Source organism: Rhynchophorus ferrugineus, unplaced genomic scaffold (genome assembly GCF_030347505.1).
Source record: "Rhynchophorus ferrugineus isolate W39M unplaced genomic scaffold, kcgeb_rfMv2 rfM2, whole genome shotgun sequence".
Taxonomy (NCBI): domain Eukaryota; kingdom Metazoa; phylum Arthropoda; class Insecta; order Coleoptera; family Curculionidae; genus Rhynchophorus; species Rhynchophorus ferrugineus.
The window spans coordinates 75,712,108-75,729,873 of NW_027472581.1; the positions used below are offsets into that span (position 1 = coordinate 75,712,108).

Sequence of the window (17,766 nt, forward strand, 5' to 3'; positions counted from 1 at the left end):
CGTCTCGGGGTTGCCAGCTATTCGTTATCGGGTTGTAGTTGGCGCTGCTGGCACCCACCCGTGTTCAACATCTGGGATTATATTTCTGGGTATTTTGTAGACCGTTATTTCACTATGTAAAATTCGACATGCCTCAAGGTTGCTACAGTACTCCCCTGTCAGAATTTTACATACAATTATTATAAACAAATAAAAATACAAAAATGTATGAAAAAAAAATCAAATACAAAATACTGATATATCAAACAAAACAAAACAAAACGGCTTTGAAACATATGATAAATCGAAACGGTTGTGGTTGGTACGGTTGCGATCTGGTACGGCTGTTGATATCTTCCGGTCCTACAGATACCGTTGCTTCATCGTCGCTTTGGTACTTGAATGTGGTCCGTCGACGACGTTGAAAACAAGCTATTTTTCGGACAGGGCTCCAGTAATCGACGCTGTGGGAGGACCGATTGTTCTGCGACGTGGTAGCTTATTTTCTTCGACGACAAGACGTTGGCAATTCTGGTACCTCAGTGACTGCCATCGGTACCTAGCTTCTGGAGCTGCTTTGTGACTAATCCGTAGTCACATACGTTACGGTAATTCAGAAAATACGATTGCAGTTCTCGCTTCGCAGTAAAGCTGTACAGAGCAGTAGACTTCGTACAATGGCAATTGATCCTGCACTAATAACGACTGAACTAGAACTTATTTCTGAATCTGATTCGGAAGACGAATTCGAATCTGAAATGGTAATGTTTATCTACCAGATGGCTGGTAAAAAGTAACTGAGAAGATGTATCTAAAAAGAAGAAAGACTCACGGAAAATTTACTTTAATTAAAAAATGTAGTGAGGAATTTTAATAAAAGGATTTAATTCTCATGTAGTCCACATGACTTCAATTTGTAAGCACTCACCGTGACTTTAGGCGAAAAACTACGACAAGAACACTGCGTTCTGCAAAATCACGTTGGGAAGCAATATTGCGCGGTAGCTATCGTTCTCTAAACCCTCAAAATCTCTGAACATTACTTTATTTAATTTATGCTGCAAAGAAGAAACTTTCAGCGCAAGTTATTGGAATATAATCATTTTCCTTTACAACTCGCACTAATTCAATTTTGTAAGGATGCATAATTTTGCGGAATACTTCAACTTACTAAACTTAATAACTAAAAAAAAATAGTATTAGAGATATTTTGGCCGACCAATACTATCCAGAATTCAAAACATTCATGTTTTGTTCTACTTCCCATTTTAGGGTCTAATGATGTGGCTCGGTGAATGGAGGTAAAACGAAATGAAACAGTGGTGTTTACATGATGTGACCGTTATTTATTGACAATATAAAAGCAATATAAAAAATACAAATAATGAAACGGATGGCAGCGGAGTTACCTGTTGACGAGGCTTGGGCAGTCGATGGTGGCACGTCTAAACCAAACGAGGGTTGAGCACTGAATGACCGAAATACCCTTCAATAATATCCCAGATAAACGTCTCGGGGTTGCCGCCAGCTATTCGTTGTCGGGTTCCAGTTGGCACCCCGCCCGTGTTCAACATCTGGGATTATATTTCTGGGTATTTTGTAGGCCGTTATTCCACGATGTAAAATTCGACATGCTCAAGGTCGCTACACCATTATACGAACTGAACTGGTTCCCTGCAATTTATTATTCAGTGGTTTTCTATTAGCCAGTTTTCGTCCTTACAGGTATTTATTAAACTTTAAGCAGCACAACACACAAATGCTTGACATCACACGTTATGTGATATTGAACATATCTTTTACTTATTTTTGCCAGTGCTAGGACCCTTATTTTAAAATTTATATCTAAACAGACTTAACTTAAAATATATACTATATATATATATAAACTTATATTGAGTTTTTTAAGTCACTTCTTTGTTCATTTATCTTTAATCAATGCACTGGTTTTTTACATATACACTCATACCCCCACTGTGTCTTGTCTTGGAGGAAATCTTGCTGGGAGTTAGCGGACTAAATTGTCGTCGACTTGCTCGGGGTCTTTCATAAACTTCGCTTATATATTAGAAAGAAAATCGACCACCTGTGGGGTACCTGTGTGGATTAGCGTATTCCTCAGTGTTCCTCATGGACCAGGGGGCCTTCAGAATCATCTACATCATGTTTTTTTGTTTCACCTGCAGATATTTTAGCAGAACTAGTGAGATAAAGACCAAACTGGGGACCCGTTTAGTAGGACGGATCTAATTAGAGCTTTGTACAGCAATATTTTAGATGCAGCGAAGGCCTGTTTTTCCTGCATATTAGGTGATAGATAAGAAAAGCAACACCATTACCTTTACATATATCTTGTTGGAATTGCACTGAGCACTTGAATCGTCAATCGAAGTGTAAACCGAGATACGTGATCTTCTGTAGCCAAGGAATGGGGACTTTTCACAATTATCAGTTTGGAGATCTGGATGTCCCGCTTCCAATGGAAGACGATTGCTTATATTTTGAAAGGCTTTGCTTGGTTTCTTGCATTGCCGTCGGCGGCGTCTATACTCGAGTGTAGTCACATGTCTGTGCGCTTAACTTATGCTGTATGGACTGCACTTTGTAGCGCTGATTTCCAAAATTTTCTGATGGGTTTTCAAGACTCTTGGGACGTTTCTCGATCTCAGTAGCGTTTCTTATGATCCTTCTTGATTTAACATATACATCACAATAGCTATTGCTTTTGTGTTGTCAAAATACTTTGTTAAGCCAGTCTTGTTTCTTGAATTGATGTTTCTTCATTTTTCCTATTCTTCTATTGGTTTGTCCTACGTAGACATTTTCACAGTAGTGGCAGGAAATGAATGAATTTTAGTCTGATGTTATATATTTAGTATCCTGCCAGTTCAAGTCCAAATTAGCAATATTGAAAATTATAATAGGCAGTTCACGCACATAAGCTAAAATTCACAAAAGATATTATCTTCGGCAGAATTTTAACTTTGCATTAACATGTTGGTACAAACAACTATCGTCATCAAAACCAGGTAAAAATGCACCAAAATAGAGTTTTAGCACGCTAACATGAGATGTTGATTCGCATTCTTTTTAAAACAGGTTTTTATGTTTTAGATTTAACTCTGCGCTTACATGGTTATGCTTACAAGGGGTACTACTTAATACATAACTATTTTTTTATTATTCTCTTAGCATTCCACAATCTACCCAATGCCCAACAAGAATGGGCTATAGAAGATCGCTTCAGTAAGTGATCTGTACAAGCTTATAAACTAGTCTTAATCTAATGACTATCCTATGTTATTCTAAAAACTATTCTATGACTTCATATCACTCCTTCACTTCATTCTATTCTTCAGCTATTCACTTCACGATTTAGCATCATTTAGGTGCACTGACACTCCTTCAGAATACTTTATACCGGCACTTTAGATTACACTCATTATAGGTTCAAGTGCGCTGATCAAGTTTGCTACACTTCATTTTGGAACGTCTGAAGTGTGGTAATGTTGAATTTACTAGTAGTACCTCACAATTCGATGCCATCCGTCCAGATAAGCCTAAAAATTTACTTATATGGCAATAACTTTTTATTGAAGTATAATTTATATTTATGCCCTATAAGCCAATATATCTGGCCAATTTAAGCCCAAATTGTTTACCCTTTATTAATATATGTTCCTTCCAAGTTAAGCATCGATTCAGATGTATTAAATTATCCAATTAACCAAATATTTAAAATGATCTGCTTGCGCGTGAGTTTATGATTATTAAGGACAAATCGTACTTCGATGAATGAATCGAACGTCATGTCTCATTCAGCTTGGTACACCATAGATGACACCATCAATCACAAATAGATTTTGTTGAGATAAAGTTTTGCGGTTCCTTGTGGTTGATATTGGATCCCAGTGAGATGATAAATCGCCGTATCATCAGCATATGCTACTATAGTATTGGTTCTTGTGGTAGGTAGGTTAGTTGTACACAGGAGGTATAACAATGGACCAAGGACACTGTCCTGCGGAACACCCGAATATATGTAATTGAATGTATACTTTGCTCTGTTTCGCAACAAAATGTCTATTTGTTGGGATATGATTTTAGTAGCTGCAAATGATGCTGCTGATTTAACTTGAATCTAAGTATGCTAGAGCTTATCGAAAATATTATAATTTAATTTTGTATTTATTTGGTTGATCAATCTGTGAACTTGCTCTATTGTTCCGTGATTGTTACGCAACCAAAATTGATGCTCTAAGATTTATATATTTCCTTCTCCTCTGATTATTTCCAATATCTTTATGTATAGTACCTCGAAAATTTTGTATATTATACAGGGGGAGGTTGAGAATTGGAGAGATGATTTTTTCCCTGGTTTGAGAATCATAATGATCTGAGTCACTTTCCAAGTGCTAGAGACTTAGTTTAGACATAACGTGGCATTACATATAAATGTTATTAACTTCAAGCACTTTTTGGAAGTTCTTGTAGGATGGTACGTTTTAGCATTAATTTCTTTAATAATTGTTCGTTTTACTTCCCAAACAGTACATTTTTCCAATGGTAGATCCATTTGAAATGAAATTTTAAGAGAGTCGAGGCAATGGATTAAATACTTTTTAGATGTTTAGAGGAAACATCCGCCTTTTATCGTTCCTGATCCAAGTATTATCACTATAATATATAAAGTTAAACCGTTGATCAGATTGTAATGAGACTCTTTGCTCTGCGTATGACCGCTAGGGTCTCTAGCCCAAAAAATCTATATGAAAAATTATTTATTTTTGAAAATAGAAACAAATAAGAAGTAATTTAAAATTTAACGAGGCATCAATATCAGAAAATTAAATATTTAACTATACTTTAATTTCTACATGTGTTGCAATGCTAGGTAAGGTAAATAAGATATTTGATTTTCAAACCTGTTTATTGAAATTAGTTAAGATAAACATTGTTGTTTGAGTTTTAGTTTGTTGCATAAAAGAATAAATCAGACGATTTCCTGGCATCCGAAGCGAGAAAATTTAGCAATATTTTTCGATAGTTCTGGGTGAAATGGCAAAAATTGTATCGCTACTCCATATATTATTAACAATAAATCCTAAGGAAAATATTACTGTTAAAAAAACAAATAAACGGAAAGGGTGGCCAATGGATACCCAGATGGGCTCTATAAAAATTATTATTGTGAACACTGCAATAATAAAGTTAAGATATGTTAAGATTTCGCTCAATATATAATATCAACAGTCGCTGTATTCGATTCAATAATCGTTATTTCCTCTAATTTAAACCACCACGAAATTTGCGGATTAGAGATTGGACTCTTCTTCTTTTCTTTGGTTCAGTTTGATGCTACTCAAAACGATGTTTTCAAATTGTTTTTTTTTTTAGTTTAGGGAATGGCTGGAAGTGGAACGGTACTAAATCAAGGGGATATAATTGTGTGAGTTCAATAATTGATAAATAGGTCTTGAGGAACTCATACTATGTCAAAAAGACTATTATAGAAATATATGTTCCTCAAAATTCAGACCTCTTCGAGCGTATAACAATGTATGACGTTCAAATAACATTTCTTGTTGAAAGTTTGATTTGATTTTTGGCCTGATACATCTATTCCGATATTATCATTTTATATTATATTGATTTATCGACAAATTTGTAATGAAGATCGTTTGCCAACATAACGGTACACTTGGTGCTGTTTTGATAGTCAAAAATTATTATGATGCGTTCTTTACCGAAATAATTGAGTGGTTTTGCTTAAAAAGAAAAGAGGCGCGTTTGAATGTTTTTGTAAACCAACTTAATTCAATTTTTTTAATGAATATTCCATTTGTGTTAAAAATCGACATCTGTTAGCAAACCGTATTAGTTACTGACGCTATGGCCCTAAAACTAAGATGTCAGCTAATTTTCAATCAACCTAAAATTAACCCAATTTGAAAATGGCTGTGTGATTTAAATGTAAAGGCATATTTTTTATCACACTACCGTTGGTACTTAGTAACCTACTTTAAAAATACAGAATCATGTTTGTAAACTGTATACATATAATAAATATGTTATAATATAGAACCGAAAGAGGCAATTTTCAATTAAGGTCGGAGAAAATACACATACATATTTTTAGTAAAACTCGCTTCAGCCAGTAGTTTTGCATATTAGTATCATTAGAATTATACATTTTATTTTGAAATCGATGATTTCAAATTTTCATATTTGCAATTTACATGTACATTACCACTATTACCAACATGAATACTAAATAGCAGTAGCTACTTAATGCAGTTATTTATTCTATGTTTTACTGTATTTATTTATTAACAACGTTTTCTATTAAAAAAAAACTCTTTATATAGCTTTCGCTTTCCCTAAAATAGAATACCCATGAAAATATACAGCGTGAGTGTCATAAGAATTGATTAATAACATACTGTTAATTAATACAGGATTTTGTCATATATTTTATTTAATTTATTATAAAAAAATTATTTATACACATACACATTTTGTGTTTGTCCACGTCCTTTTTATGGAATGTCCTGTTTTAAACGCAAAAGCACAATTGTATAGTAGTGAAATCACGATAAAATCGTTGAAAGAGATGAAAAAATACAGGCTTTGTTATCATTTATCAACTATCATCGCATTATTGGATATATTTTGCCATTGAAACTGATAGTGTATGATCTAGTGAACGCCAGACCGATTACTACTACCGGTAAAAATAATTAACTGTTATCAAAAATCGTCACAGTGGATTTTGCATATAAGGGAGAAATTATATAAAGACACTATTATATAAAATTTTATTTTATACCATTGTTTCACCTAATTTACGTCCTCAACTGGAACACTTGATAATATGTTAAATTGTAATTGTACTTATTTTAAGACCTGAGTTTTATATATTCTTATAGGTGCGTGCATGTATATTGATCAGCAATACATATTGATTAAAAAGCGACGTATCAATGTAAATAATTGTTAAACGATCTATCGATTTTTATATTTATATATAAATTAACAGTTTCCATTTAATATTATTGAGTATTTCAAATTGTTTTTTTATTTCTTCGAAGAACAAACGATAGCAGCATCTTAATTGATTAAGATCTGAACTTTTTATTTTTTTAAAAATCCTTAAAATTGTTGTTTGCGTTTTCATTTCACTTAAAAAATACTTAATGTTTGCAGCTCTAGACCTGTACTTTTAGAAAAGTACGAATGTGGTTGTTAAAATATGTTATAGTGTGATTAGTTTGAACAATTAACAGAGTTGGATAATTACATACGTACTTACATGTATTTTTATCAGCGATTCCTATTGGTTAAAAGGCGAAGTATCAATGTAGACAACCTAATCTAACTTTTAAATTCGGTGGTTTAGATATTTCTCTAGTAGTTTTCAACTCAGTATTATTGTATTATTTAGTTTCTGTAGACACTAATCATGTAACGCTCATTGCATTGCATTTTCCACATTCATTTCGTCTGTTTGATTTGAAGAAATCTACTGTCGAAGCCAATCAAACATTACTAGAAACGTATGACGATACTGTTCCTTCATATCCTAATTGACGTCATTGGGTTCAATTATTTAAAATATAGTAATAAAAACGGGTAAGAATGAATAGATAATGGCGATTTTGGTGTCGAATGACAAAGAATCAGGAAATTAAAAAAAGTTGAAAGAAAAAATTGCAAGATTTATTGAAAGAAAACCGAGCTCAGACTCTATAAAAATTTTCGGACACCTTAGTAGTTACCGAATCCACTGTTTCTAGGCATTCACCTATGATGGGAAAGACCCAAAAGAAGAAAATTGCCTACCACACTAATTAACCGAAATCCCTAATTCGAAATATTTCAATATCATTGCTTGTCAAGGAAAAAAGACGAGTTTTCTATGACGTATTGTAACTGGCGACGAAAGGGGATCTCTTAGCTACTTTAGGAGAGCCATCCATATCGACACTGAAGCGGACTACTACTAAACCATTTGGTGTACCAAGATTATTAACAACTGATTACAACTGTTTTATTATTATACCTCTTTTGTTACAAGTCTTGAATAAATAGTCATAATAGATGCATAAGACGTAAAATTAACTCTGAAAGGTAATGTAATTTACGAAAGGAATAGTTAAAGATGTTTCAGTTGTCCAAGTGTAAATGAGATTAAACCTTTTAATTCGGTATATTCACAATAAAAGGGCAAAGTTGAAGCTTCACTAAGAAAATAAACACATGTTCGATATATTGTACAATATTTGTTCATCTATACCAGATATCTATTAATTATAGTTTATACTAGAGTTGGGAACTATTGACTGAAAACAGTCGAAACAGTCGATAGTCAAAGAACTAACGACTGAAAATAGTAATTACTATTTTTAGTCAAATGCACGGTTCGACTGTTTTTTTTATATTTATGATATCAAACGATGATGTACGAATTCCTTCCTGTTTAAATTGTAACAGAGGAGAGGATGGTGATAATTCTTTAGAGCAGTTTATTTTAAAATTATTATTTTTAAAAAAGAATAGAAAAGAAATAATTACTGAATACTATTAACATGCAATGAATCATTTGATTTTAAAGGAATTACTTTTATATTTGAATGTTCTGTTGATCTGTAAAAAGGAATGGAATAATGACGTCCCAAATATTTTATCGTATTTTAATATGTTAATGCTATTTTTAAATAACATATTGTAATAAATATAGATATACAATACAACTTAAACAGAACCTAAAAACTAAAGATGTACAATAACCATAAATACTAAATAAAAATTAAACATATCATATAAAAAAAAACAAATCCATGACATAACTAAAAATGATCGCATAATAACTACCAGAGGCTTTTTAAATAAAATAAATATATTTATTATTGAACGGAAATAGTTTTAATAACTATTCAAAAATATAAACATGTTTAGCTTTTGTCCGTGATACGATTTCTTCAATCATTAATAATTTGGCCAGATTTTGAAAAAAAGACTCGTTTCGAATATAATTCATGTAACTAATATAATTCAAGTAATATTATTTTATGAGCTTGCCAAAAATCTAATGGGTTTTCTAAACTCCCAATAAGTGGCATTTCCAAATTCTGCTTAATTTGTAAAATTGTTGTAGCACCTGGTGTAATTATTTATTTTATTTTACCAAGTTTTTTTATCAAAATGTCTTCATATGTGACACATTCTTCGTCAGTATTTGTGTCTTGAATTTCGAATTGCAGAGCTGTATTTGTATTTTTTGAAGTTAGAATGGAAGATATCTCTTTAGTGATCATTTCTTGTATTGCCTCAATATTATTTGTAGTACCAAATACTACTTTTCCTACTACTACTACTTTTCGAGAAATCGAGGATCTAAAAATATAGATTATTTTTATTGATGACATCTAATTGCAGATAGCAGAAGTTGAGGATTTCCTTACAAAATATTCTCAAACCATAGAACGTTTCGCTGAATGCATCCTTCTAGGGAAAAGTTATAAAATAATAAAAACAGGTTATAAAAAAGATTTCTCTGTCTTACTTGCTGATAAAATAAATCTTAACCAAAAATTGTCGCGATCATCATTATTTTCTTCTTTTTTTTTAATACCTCTTTACTGTTAATTCATCACCTCTTTACTGTTAATATTTTTTTACGAAATTTAACTGCTACTGTAAAAACTTCTTTAAGTCTTTTAAAATAGACTCTGTAACCTTTGGAATCTAAATTTTTTTCTAGTATTTAGGAAATATATTTTGACAATCAAAAGGTTTGAACAGAAATCGAGAGGGTTAGATAGAAAATCAATAAAATAAAACCTATTATTGCCATAAAAACAGTCAAAGTATTTTACCATTTATCATTCACAATTTTAATATTTTTGTCCTATTACATTAATAATCTTGAAAAATAGCGTTCCAAAATGCTGCTATATTAATATATAATATATTGTGATTTACAAGCGAACTACCAAAAAAATCATAAAACTATAGATATTGCATATAAATCTATATAACCATAAATTTGGCACATTTTTGTCAAGATCGCGGCTAGGACGACAGAGCCAGAATCTTAAAAATCACTGGAATGAAACTAGTAGAACCGAAAATAGTAACTAAAAGTACACGACCCAAAAAAAAAAACAGTCGATAGTCAATTTCAGTCGAAAGTTCCCAACGCTAGTTTATATCTATATATTCAACTACATATTAGGTAATATATATATATATATATATATATATATATAATAACAATTTCTCTTGAATTGTCCCTTCCGTAAAATCTATTTATGTTATTTTTGTTGCAGTTAAACCGTCAACAACAAGAAATCACATCACAAAAAGAATTAATCGTACATCTAGAGATCATCATTCAGAACTTACAGAAGAACCTTCAGGTCCTCGAGTCCAGCTACCAGATAAAAGAAAAGAAATGCGCGCAACTGAAAAGGTTCTTTCCGAATTCTTTCTCTTCCTGCTCGTTGCGTAGTAGTTGATGTGCGAAGTCATAAATGCGCCACAGTAATAGCTTTTGGATATTCGCCAGACGAAATAATTATTTATGTTTTGAGCCCGTCCTGGTGTTCGTAGTGAAGGAGAAATTTCTCACCACTAATTTATATCGAGAACAATATGTTTTGTATACAGATCCTGGTCGGTATTTGGAAAGAAAAATAAATATTGCTCTCTCTGTTCCCGATAGCTTAAAAATCGGGCCAATAATTGGCGAGTGTCAAGAGATCGCTTTGCGTGTAAGCTAAACGAAAAGTTATTGTAGCGTAGGTAAATTCGAGATTTATGGGATTTTCTATTTCAAGTTAACAATAGGCAACCTTGTAGTTGTTTATCCTGTATAATTAAAAAGAGATACCCTCTTAACATCAATTATCCTTAATCTGATTTAGAAAATGTAGAGCATGTAAATTTAGGAAACTTTATACGAATTCCTTTTTTATTTTTTGTAACTTTTTCAAATATTTGTTAATCGATTTTCTGATTACTTTGAAAAATGATGTACCGTATCTTTTAAAAAATCCCATAAATAGTCATATACAGGGGATAGATAAAATAATATCAACACCATGCAACATAGTACTTCTATGTTGTTGCATGTTGGCAACACTGCTTCCATGTAAATAATACACTACAAGGAAATGAACAAGTTACAATCAGAAGTGTGCAACTCCAACGGTAAGTAGTGGGGCAAAGTTTTGCTTAGTTCAATCATTGGCGGCGCTGACAACGTGAATTTGATCGGTTAGTTTAAAATAGTTATGTAGAAACCTGCAAGGAAAATACTTTGCTTTGATTGGTCTGCCATTTCGCCTGATTACTTTGTGACGTCACATTTACTGGCCAATAGTATTGAAATGAAAATCAAATTTAATTTTTAAAATTAATTTATTAAAATAAAATCCTATACAAATATACATAAGTGTAAATAATGTAAACATATATAAACAAAAAGCAAAAAAAATATGAACTCTATTCTAGGCAAAATTAAAATATCTATAATTCTTCTATAACGCCTTCCCATATTTGTTTAGTGCCATCAATTTTATGGGATCTATTAGAGTTCTAACTTATAAATATATATAAACAAAAATCAAAAAAAAATTATGAACTCTATTCTAGGCAAACACAAAATATCTATAATTCTTCTATAACGCCTTCCCATATTTGTTTAGTGCCATCAATTTTATGGGATCTATTAGAGTTCTAACTTATCTTGATATATTGAAGGTAAACTTTAAATCCTTCCCTGTTGATATTGCATTAACTCCATTAAACCAAAAATACAATCACACCTAATAATAACTTTTAAAATTTGGTCTTGAAAATCATTATGGATTGGACAGTTGAAACACTAAAAATTTATGTGTTTTTTAAAGATATTTAATTATTTTTAAGAGTATTCAATCTGTGGAACTACTTAATATAGAATGTAGACAGATATTGCATGTTGTCTCTTTTTCAGAAGTTTTGTTAAATAGCCTGAAATAAGACTAAAATACAATATTAGACTCTTGTTTTTCTCAGAGCAAAGTTCTCTGGAACTGAAAATATAGACTCAACTGGTGATTTAACAACCTCAAGTGGTACTAGATCTCCCGTTAAAAAGAATATAAGTTATCTAGCATGTTCATCTTCTTCACAATTTTCTCCGGAAGAATGATATGAAAAAATTGAAGTGATGATGTGCCCTTTTAAAGATTTAGAACATACTAGGTGAAGGAGGCTATTTCTACCTCCATGAGCTCTAATAGATCCAACAAAATTCTTTAAGCAATCTTGGTTAAAATTTGTTAAACAAATGTAGTTATTTGTAAATTTAGACAAAATAGATTTCTTTAAGGTAATAAATCCCCTAAAAGTAGCAATTTAATTTTTAATTGATGGCACCGTAACAAATATTTTCTTAACAAGGCAATGAAATTCAAATATACAATAGCTCTACTATAAAATTATTGAACACTCATTGTTCTAAAAAGTTAAAATATTACAAATATTTTAGGGTTATTTTACAATTAAAAGTAGTATTTATTAATACTAATTATCCAGTTATCTTAATTATTACCTTCTTGTAAGGCTTCTTTATGTAGAGACATCACACTGAGAGCATACGAACAACTTGGTAGATTAATTGAATTTTGTTACTACTAACATCTTCATAAGTAGGTTTTGATTTTCTGTAATCAAACAATATATAAACAGACATGTAGTAGATAGATAATTTTATATGTACCTGATAAAAACAATTTTGGATATGCATTTACCCTAATACCTGTTCGTGAAGGAAGGGTAATTCTAAATTTTTCACTAAAATGTCCGTGACAGACACCATGACGTTGATATATTGACGTCACACTAACGCATTGTCATCAATTTTTATATTATAACTCCATAATAATTAATGTAAAACAGAAAATATGCACAACGTAAAACGAAGATTTCTTGATCTAAACAAAAACCAAAATCTTCAAACAACAAATTTAAAAATGGACGCCCATAGAAAATGCTGACTTTTATCGACCAACCACGTTCCATGTTAGTGGCGGCACCAGGAATTTAAACTAGCCAATCACAATCTGCGATCGCAGCGCTATCGTTGATTGAACTAAACAAACCATTTCTCCAAGGTCGCCTATAGCGTGAAATTTCTATTTTTTTCTATGTAACATGATTGGCTAGTTGAGCGCAAGCGCACTTAAATACAATTAATAACATTTCAATTTAGTTTGGTTATGTTTGACCAAAAGTTGTTATGTTTGGTTATGTATTTCGTTGAGAAATAAATTTAACCAATTTTCCTCTTGAAAAACAATTAATCATAATGCGATCAATATTTTGCAAGAATTAATAGAATTGAAAAACTCAAATCATTGTTTAATGCTCAAATTTCTCAAATTTATTAATATACCTCCACTAAACAGTGGAAAATAATATAAATAAAAAGTAACAATATAAATAAAGGCTTTTATCTGGGGTATTGAAAAAATATAACATACTTTATGAAAAAGTGTTAGACAACTAGTTGCATTTTGTATTCTGTCATTACGTGAGCTTTGAAAATTACCATATTCTGGTAATTTTGTTGATGTTGTCACATTGGAACATCGAATATTTGATAATTTTTATTAATATTTTTAATTTTAGTTACGTTTCTGAATGAAGTTTGTATCATTAATCTATAGTATACTAACAGATACTTACTGGCATAAACGTATATTCATAAATTAAATTTCATAAGCTAAGTATCGCTATAATTTTTTAATTTCCTCTGTCACCAATACAGAATAAAAATAGTGTTTTATTATGTTTTTGTGACAAACAAACAAACACTAATAAGCCTACAAATACATAACCATAGAATTAGCATATAATAAACACAACGTGATGTACGCTCCATTCAAGAAAATAGTGAACTCACATAACGTAAATTTTGGCTTTAACATATAACAAAATTCCAATCTGAATATATTTTTTTTAATTTAATTATAACATTGTTACTAGTCGTTTGCGTCTAACCTACAATTTGTCTTTATGATAACTTGAATCTAGGTATATAACTAGGAGGACCCATCGGCCCTCTCTCAGTCTCTGGTGAAATAATGTTTATACATGTCACTGCTGTATTTTTTATTACATGCACCTCATTACACAACACTACATAAGATCAGATGGTTTGATTCTTTTAAGTATGTATCCTGTTCTGGTGGTATGCAAAAGCTGCAATAGTTCAATATTCTCATAAGACTGTAGGTATCTGAAGGTCTCGATGTAGGTAATCAGTCCTATAGAATTTGGGTGTGTCCACAACACAAGTCCACAAGTCCTCTCAGGACTTTGTTCTGAAAAACTTGTATATTATTTATGTTACTCTTTGCAGAACATCCCCAATTGAACTCCATATGTCTTTATAGGTTTCAGTATTTGCTTATATAATAGCAATTTATTATGTACTGATAATTGCCATTTTCTTCCAATTAGCCAGTACAGTTTCCTATATTTCAATTCCAGTTCTTTTTTTTCTTCTTTATATGTTCCTTCCAGCGAAGTTTTGCATCTAGATTCAATCCGATATATTTAGCGTTGTTGCTATATGGAATGATAGCATTATCTAATGTTATTGGTGCTTGTACGGTCTGTTTATAGGTGAACTGCACATGTACAGATTTACTTCCATTAATTCTTATTTTCCAAGCTTGTGTCCAATTATTTATATTGTCACTTGCCTGTTGTAATTTTCGTGAGGCTTCTTCACTATTGTCTCCGGTAGCTATAAACGCAGTATCATCAGCAAATGTAGCCATCGTAATATTCTCCATTTGTGGTATATCACAAGTGTAGAGTAGATAAAGCATTGGCCCCAGTACACTTCCTTGTCGTACACCTGCTTTAGCTTCTTTTATTGTAGAGTAAGCTTCTTCTTGTTTGACTCTAAATATTCTGTATGTATGATTTTAATAGTTCGGTGTGTTGTTTTGGTAGCATTTTCTGTAGTTTATGAACAAGGCCTTCATGCAAAACCTTATCGAAAGCTTGTGCTACATCTAAGAATATAGCTGAGCATACTTTTTTACTTTCGTAGGATTTTTGAATAACATCTGTTATTCTGTGGACCTGGTTGTTGAGTGCTTGTTAATAAACTCAAACTGTTGTGTTGGTATTAGGTTTTTTCTCTCTATAATTCTAAATAAAATGATCTAATGCAAATATTGTCTCGGAGTAATTGATTAGATATTTTTCTGTGTTCTGACTCTGACTATCCAATGGCTTCAGTATTTTCAATCCGATTAATAATAAACAGCGATTTAAAATTTATCAAAATAAGTAAAGCACCAAAATGAGAGGGAAAATATCTGATTTTAAAACGAATTTACAAAATGCGATAAGCAATACATTCAACATCATAATAACGTGAGTTCACTGTTATTTCGAATAGACTATATAGATTAGAATGCGTATGCTCAGAACGAGCCAATCATATAGTACGTTAGATTATCTGTAATCGGTTAGTTTATATGCCAAGTCTTATAGGTTATATTTCAATGTATGATACGCTTTGTTTTGCGACGATAGAATCAAGCGATCGGTTAAATTAATTAACGTTTCACGACCGACAGTATTCACGGTAATGACAACATACGCAATACATGGTAAAATATCATTGATGGAATGCATTAGTGTACATAATTCAAAACAAAACTACAGGGCCAAAAGTGACAGCAGAACTCAATACTTCCTTAAGTAATACTTACCTTAAGTAATAATTTTGATAAAAAATAGTACGGCGGGAGTTCCACAAAGCTAACATTCATGGAAGTACGATTGAAAACCTTTTATAGAAAAAACGAAAGCTAAGCTGCGAAAGAACTGATGCAACGAGCATAAATCCTGTACATTTGATGATTGTGAAAATGTGGTATAATAATAATCGTTTTTGTTTGGAGAATCTCAAAAGAAGCCTACGATCCGTCCTACAGTCCTACCATGTTCCAAGATGACAATGCCCAAAGACACAGCCAAAAAAATCCAAAGAGTCTTAGTTTGAGGAACATCAGAATATAATCAACATCCTCCGGGGCCAGCACAATCGCCAGACCTCAAGATAATTCGATCGTAATGAGGAGTTTTGGAGCTGAGAGTAAGGAGATTTCCTCCGCCAAAATCACTAAAGTAATGACCGATGTATAAGTACAAAAATAGGGCAACATTCCGTTTAAAAACTATTCAGATACTCTACAAATACATTCCGTTACTTCACGTAACGAAATTGCAGTGGTTTTCAAAAACAAATTGTGGCTCAATACTTTATTAATAAATAAATATTGTGTATGTCATGTGTTCATATTATTTTGTCCATTGCCTGTAAATACTGCTCGGTGGTCAACTCAAATTTATGATAGAGAAAAAATAGATTTAATAGATCAGCGTTGAAAGTAAAATCAGAATCAGAATACAGAAAAGCTGTCTAAAAGTACAGTCATTTTTATTATCTAACACTGACGACTAATATAACTAATTTAATAGTGAATTGAAGAATCAAACAGAGATGAATAACTCGCTCTCCAAAGAATTACAGTCGCTGAACGAAGAAAAATCGGACATATCCATCAAGATCGAACATTTAGAAATGGAACTGAATGACTACATTGAGTCCTGTCAGAACCTGAAGGAAATCAATAACGAACTGACCCTGGAAATGAATGAAATCGCTCAGGAACTCACTGAAGAAAAGAAGATGAACTGGCTCAGGAATACGAAAGATTTCGCTTTGATGTCGTTATCCACCATACATAAGATCTCTCGCGTTGTTCTACCAGTTTATTTTGATATACATTAGCCATTGTGACTTGCCATTAATTTGTATCATGTTAACATTTTTTGTATTCCTTTTAATAAAGACAGTGTAATCATTTTATTGATCAATGATGATATATAAAACTAAATATTTAAATGGTTTTTACGTTGGTCATTCCAGTTCACAGGTTTTCTGAATAATTTGGATACTGAAATATATTTATCCACATCTTCATTCTTTAAATGGATTATGTGAGATACTATGAAAAAGCCTTAATGAAAGCACCATTAAGTTTTTCTTTATAAATATGTTTCGCTATTCAACCAGTCTATTGACTTTAGAAATTCATAAATAGGAAAGAAACATATCCAAAACATCCAAAGACATCTTTCATTGTCAAAAATTCCACAAACAATAGTTTGTGGAACTTTGAGAAATTACATTATCAAATATATAGCACCCTAGAAACAATGTCATGTAATCCATTATTCTGAAATATGGCGGAATTCTAGACTATAGACACAAGCTCTTCAGATTTTCTGTGAAAATCTTCAGGTTTTGGGTGAATGGTTTCAGGTTCACTTTAAAGAGTTTAGTTTTAGAGGATTAAAAACAGATCTTTTAGAAATTCTACAGATTTTGCTTTATTGTCATTATATGCTTTACAAAAAAATCTCATATGTTGCCAATTATTGCATCCTACTGATCTTAGTCATTAATCATCCAACAATTCCAAAATTAAAAGATACCATCTGCTCAGAAATTTTACAAAATATTTCGTGCTACAGGATAAAAATAAAAAATTGTATGGGTTAACAATCACTCTGTGTTTTTTTCAACATATATGTACCTATGGTTCACCTACATATGCCACTGGACTATAAAACATCATTATATAAAATATAAATAAAATTATAGTACTAAAAAAGTGATAACATTAGTCAAGTTATATATATGAA

The 17,766-nt window shown here is 31.6% G+C and overlaps 1 protein-coding gene across 2 annotated transcripts in view; it reads left to right on the forward strand.

Moving 5' to 3' along the window:
* The window catches only part of LOC143190510 (uncharacterized), an 84,679-nt gene extending 67,754 nt beyond the window's left edge, over positions 1 to 16,925 (forward strand). For both annotated transcript variants that reach the window (XM_076394837.1, XM_076394839.1), the window contains exons 6-7: positions 10,311 to 10,453; positions 16,537 to 16,925. In XM_076394837.1, the coding sequence (XP_076250952.1) occupies positions 10,311 to 10,453; positions 16,537 to 16,849 (456 nt within the window). In that variant the 3' untranslated portion in view covers positions 16,850 to 16,925. The remainder of the gene's footprint in view (positions 1 to 10,310; positions 10,454 to 16,536) is intronic.
* The last annotated feature ends 841 nt before the right edge of the window (positions 16,926 to 17,766 follow it).